The following is a 3,609-nucleotide window of genomic DNA, read 5'->3' as shown; positions in this document are numbered from 1 at the left end:
CACCACCAGAACCTGATCACTAACACCCATCTACTGTTTGCAGCTCATTCTGGTTATCTCAACAGTTTCACAGACTGGATGTATTCCACTATCGTCATCTCGACTCAACGTTTTGGAAAACATGTCCTGTAGAGCAGTATATCATCTGATCAGTTGTCATTGCTTCCATGTCAGTTGTCTTGTCTTGTCTTGTCTTGTCTTGTCTTGTCTTGTCTTCTTCACCCTCTTGCTGCATTCGGCCATGTTTGAGTCAACCCTGCCACCCAGGGGACGGGGGCACCACAATGGATGGCATTTGCACCGGTACCTTTGAGTGCAAAATCACCGGTACCCTTGAGTTTGACAATCTGTCAAGCTCAGAGGGTTTTTACTCAAAGTTAAGTTAAAAATCAGTACGGCTGTCAGGCGATATTTTGGTCGACCAAAAGAATGGCGGAGGAGTTTGCGCAGGAGGATATCGCCATGGCTGGGAGGAGGAGCAGCTTCAGGCTGGTGACCTGCGACTCCTGCTCTGCATGCTCGTGATCAGTCTGATCCTCCCCTTCCTTCTAGACCTCGCACTCAGTGCGCATCCACAAAGCTGAGACCTCGATCCCTGGTAGGAATTTCTTCCAGAATACCTTGTGGTTCTTGGGACCCCTCCCCTCCCCTTCTCTCTCCCTCCTGCATGTCCCCTCTCAATCCGGGCATCTTCTTTCTCCTCCCTTCCCCCTTCCTGTTCTCTCTTCCCTCGCTTCCTCCCTTTTCCCTCTCGTACCCACCTCAAACGGTTGATATCGCTCATATGTTTGCAACGCTATACAAATAATCTACAAAGCACAACGATCGATTAAGCTCAAGCATCGTGATAACCACCAATACAAGTCGATGGCGTCCATACAGGTCCATGCAAGTGGATGCCTTGCGGCGGATGGCGGAACAAATCCAAACAGTTCCTTATGCAAGAGCATTCGACAAGATGATTGTCTTCAGCATATCTTATGGCTTTGCTCAGACAATCACAAGCATTGCAAGGATCTGTCTGACAACAACAGGATCTGTCTGACAACAACGATTTTGTCCTCCGTGCCATTGCGATTTCCTGCAAAATTTCACCACCCCACCCCTCATTTATCGCATCAAACATACACTATAGTACCGGTGTAATGTTTTTTTTCTTTGTTGCCCGATACACAAGGACCGTTACGGGCGGCAGAGGATTTAGCGGCATGGCAGGGAAGAAGGAAGAGAGGGGGAGGAGCGAGGAGAGGCAGGGAAGAAACACAAGTTGATGAGGAAGGGATCGAGCAGAGAAAGTGGGTGATGATGGAAGGGAGGAACGAGGAGGGATTGATATGTTGCGCGGCAGAGGGAAAGAAGTAAAAATGTTCGGCGTGCAATCCTGGAGCGCGTGTGGATTCAAGGAAGATCGATCTGAACTCTTTTCTACCATCTGTTTGTGGTGACGGTGGTGGCTCAAAAGCAGGAGTTGCAGGAGCAGAGGCAGGAGCAGAGGCAGGAGCGAGCAGAAGCAGAAGGAGATTTGTATGGAGATTTGTAGGGAGGAGAGAAGTGAAGGGGTGCAAAGGATTTGAGCCTCTATGGCGACCAGATGTCGCTTCTGTGTCCTTATCCTCCTCAGCTCTCTCCAGGCCCTTGATGGTATAGTCGATATGTCCTTTCTGCTTCCGCGTAGCTTCGCAGTGAGGGCGGGAAGGAGGTTGTTGCTGACGGCTGTGATGGCTTGTAATGACATGCGCTTGCCAGGTTCTTTCACTGCACCCGCCCCGTCATGGTTGAAGGACACTCGGTCCATCGTGTTGCTGCTGCTCACAGGCAGAAACTTGTGGGGAAAGTCTTCCGTGCCAGCAGCCCCAACGGCAGGTTCGCTGACGGAGCGAGGGCGATTGACGGGAAGAAATATCACAGGATAGAGGCTGTTGGGAAGAACCTTTTCGCCTTCTTTGGCGAGGACGCCGGCAACTTCATCGTCCTCCATGTTCACTTCGGTATGAGCGGCCAGTGGAGCATCTTCGATCAGAACAAGGAGGACGTCCCACCCGTGACCTCCACCACGAGGCTGTGCCTGGTGCACGAGAGCGGGCTAGTGAGCCACCTTTCCGCCATGACGCTGCGCTGCGAGGACGAGAGCTACTACCACGAAAAGAGGAAGAGCCTTGGGCAAGACCCGCTGAGGGACGACGCGGACCCGAAGGAGCTGTTCAGCAAGGTTTCGAGCAAGAGGGCTGCTGGCAGAAGCATTGGAGAAATCATCATGGACCAGTCCTTCTTCGCGGGCCCGGGGAACATCTACCGGGCTGAGATCCTCTTCCGGGCCGGAGTCCACCCCAACACACTCTGCGGGGACCTGGAGGAGGAAGCGTTCAGCAGGATCTGGGCTGAGACTGTCTCCCTCCTCCGCCGCGGGTTCCTCACTGGAAGCATCCTCACTGTGGACCCTAAGGAGGCGCAGGCGCTGGGGAGGCCGAGCATGCGAAGGTACATCTACAACGCTAAGGACTGCGGGAGATGCGGGACGAGGGTTGTAAGCTGGGACATGAAGGGCCGGACCTGCTACGCCTGCCCCACCTGCCAGCCAGCTCCAGCTCACAGCCAAGACGTGAAGTTTGCGCCAGCCCGGGTGTTCCTGTCGCACTGCGCGCGGGAGTCGCTGGAGGAGCGAGAGAGTCAGGGACTCGAGAAGCTCACAGTCAGCGAGCTGAGAAACCGACTGACCCAGCTGGGGCTGAGCACGAGTGGGAAGAAGTCGGAGCTGATAGCAAGGATTGAGGGCAGCGGGTTGCGCATCAAAGAAGAGGAGGGAGAGAAGGAGGTGGTGGGGAAGGGAGAGGAGGAGGAGCCGGTGTCTGCGCTGGAAGCAGCGAGGGAGAAGTTGAGGGCTGGAGAGTCTCGTGCTGTCGAGCATGTGGCTGATGTTCATCCCTCACAAGTCGCGGGGCTCCGAGGCCCTCGGGGCCGAAGGGCGGCAGCGAGGAGGAAGGAGATCAGCGAGAAGGAGCAGGAGGGGACAGGGGAGGAGGACGTGGTGGAGATTGCAGTGAAGAGGAGCGGGAAGAGGAGGGGGAAGGAGGAGGACGCGGATGTGTCGCTGATGATGGGGGCACAGCAGAGGAAGCGAGGGTGGAGCGAGAGGAGGAGGAGGAAGACCTGGGGGCCTGAATCGCAGCACGGAGATTTGTGACACCTTTATATAAAACTGTTGGATGTGGAATGTGCAGCAGGAGATGCGCTGGACCAGACCTGGGGCTGCGTGAGAGAAAAGGAGGGGGGGGGTTGGACATGCGGAGGGGAGGGAAGCGATGTATGGAAGGAGACGGCGCTAGAACAAGAGGATAGGGGGGTAGGAGAAAAGGGAGTTGGGAGGATAGGAGGAAAGCAGGGTAGGAGGAGAGCAGGTACGGAGAGGAGGACGGGAGGCTTCTTTGATGTAAGAGATTGCAGTAGCAGCGGGATGGTATGTAGGGAGAGGAAGAGGAGGACGAGGACGAGGACGAAGAGGAGGAGGAGGAAGAGGAGGAGGAGAAGGAGGAGGAGGAGGAGGAGGAGGAGGAGGAAGAGGAAGAGGAGGAGGAGGAGGAGGAGGAGGAGGAGGAGGAGGAGGAGGAGGAG

The 3,609-nt window shown here is 55.5% G+C and overlaps 1 protein-coding gene across 1 annotated transcript; it reads left to right on the top strand.

The window, feature by feature from the left end:
• Positions 1–1,771: 1,771 nt before the first annotated feature.
• Positions 1,772–3,159, top strand: GUITHDRAFT_157061 (hypothetical protein; the record flags this gene model as incomplete). Its single annotated transcript, XM_005839353.1, has 2 exons — positions 1,772–2,954; positions 3,107–3,159. 2 exons carry the CDS (start codon positions 1,772–1,774, stop codon positions 3,157–3,159), a joined length of 1,236 nt encoding a protein of 411 aa, XP_005839410.1.
• Between the last annotated feature and the right edge of the window lie 450 nt (positions 3,160–3,609).

This window comes from Guillardia theta (genome assembly GCF_000315625.1).
Source record: "Guillardia theta CCMP2712 unplaced genomic scaffold GUITHscaffold_8, whole genome shotgun sequence".
Taxonomy (NCBI): Eukaryota; class Cryptophyceae; order Pyrenomonadales; family Geminigeraceae; genus Guillardia; species Guillardia theta.
The sequence above is the reverse complement of the archived record's forward strand: the minus strand, read 5'-3'. Positions and strand labels throughout refer to the sequence as shown.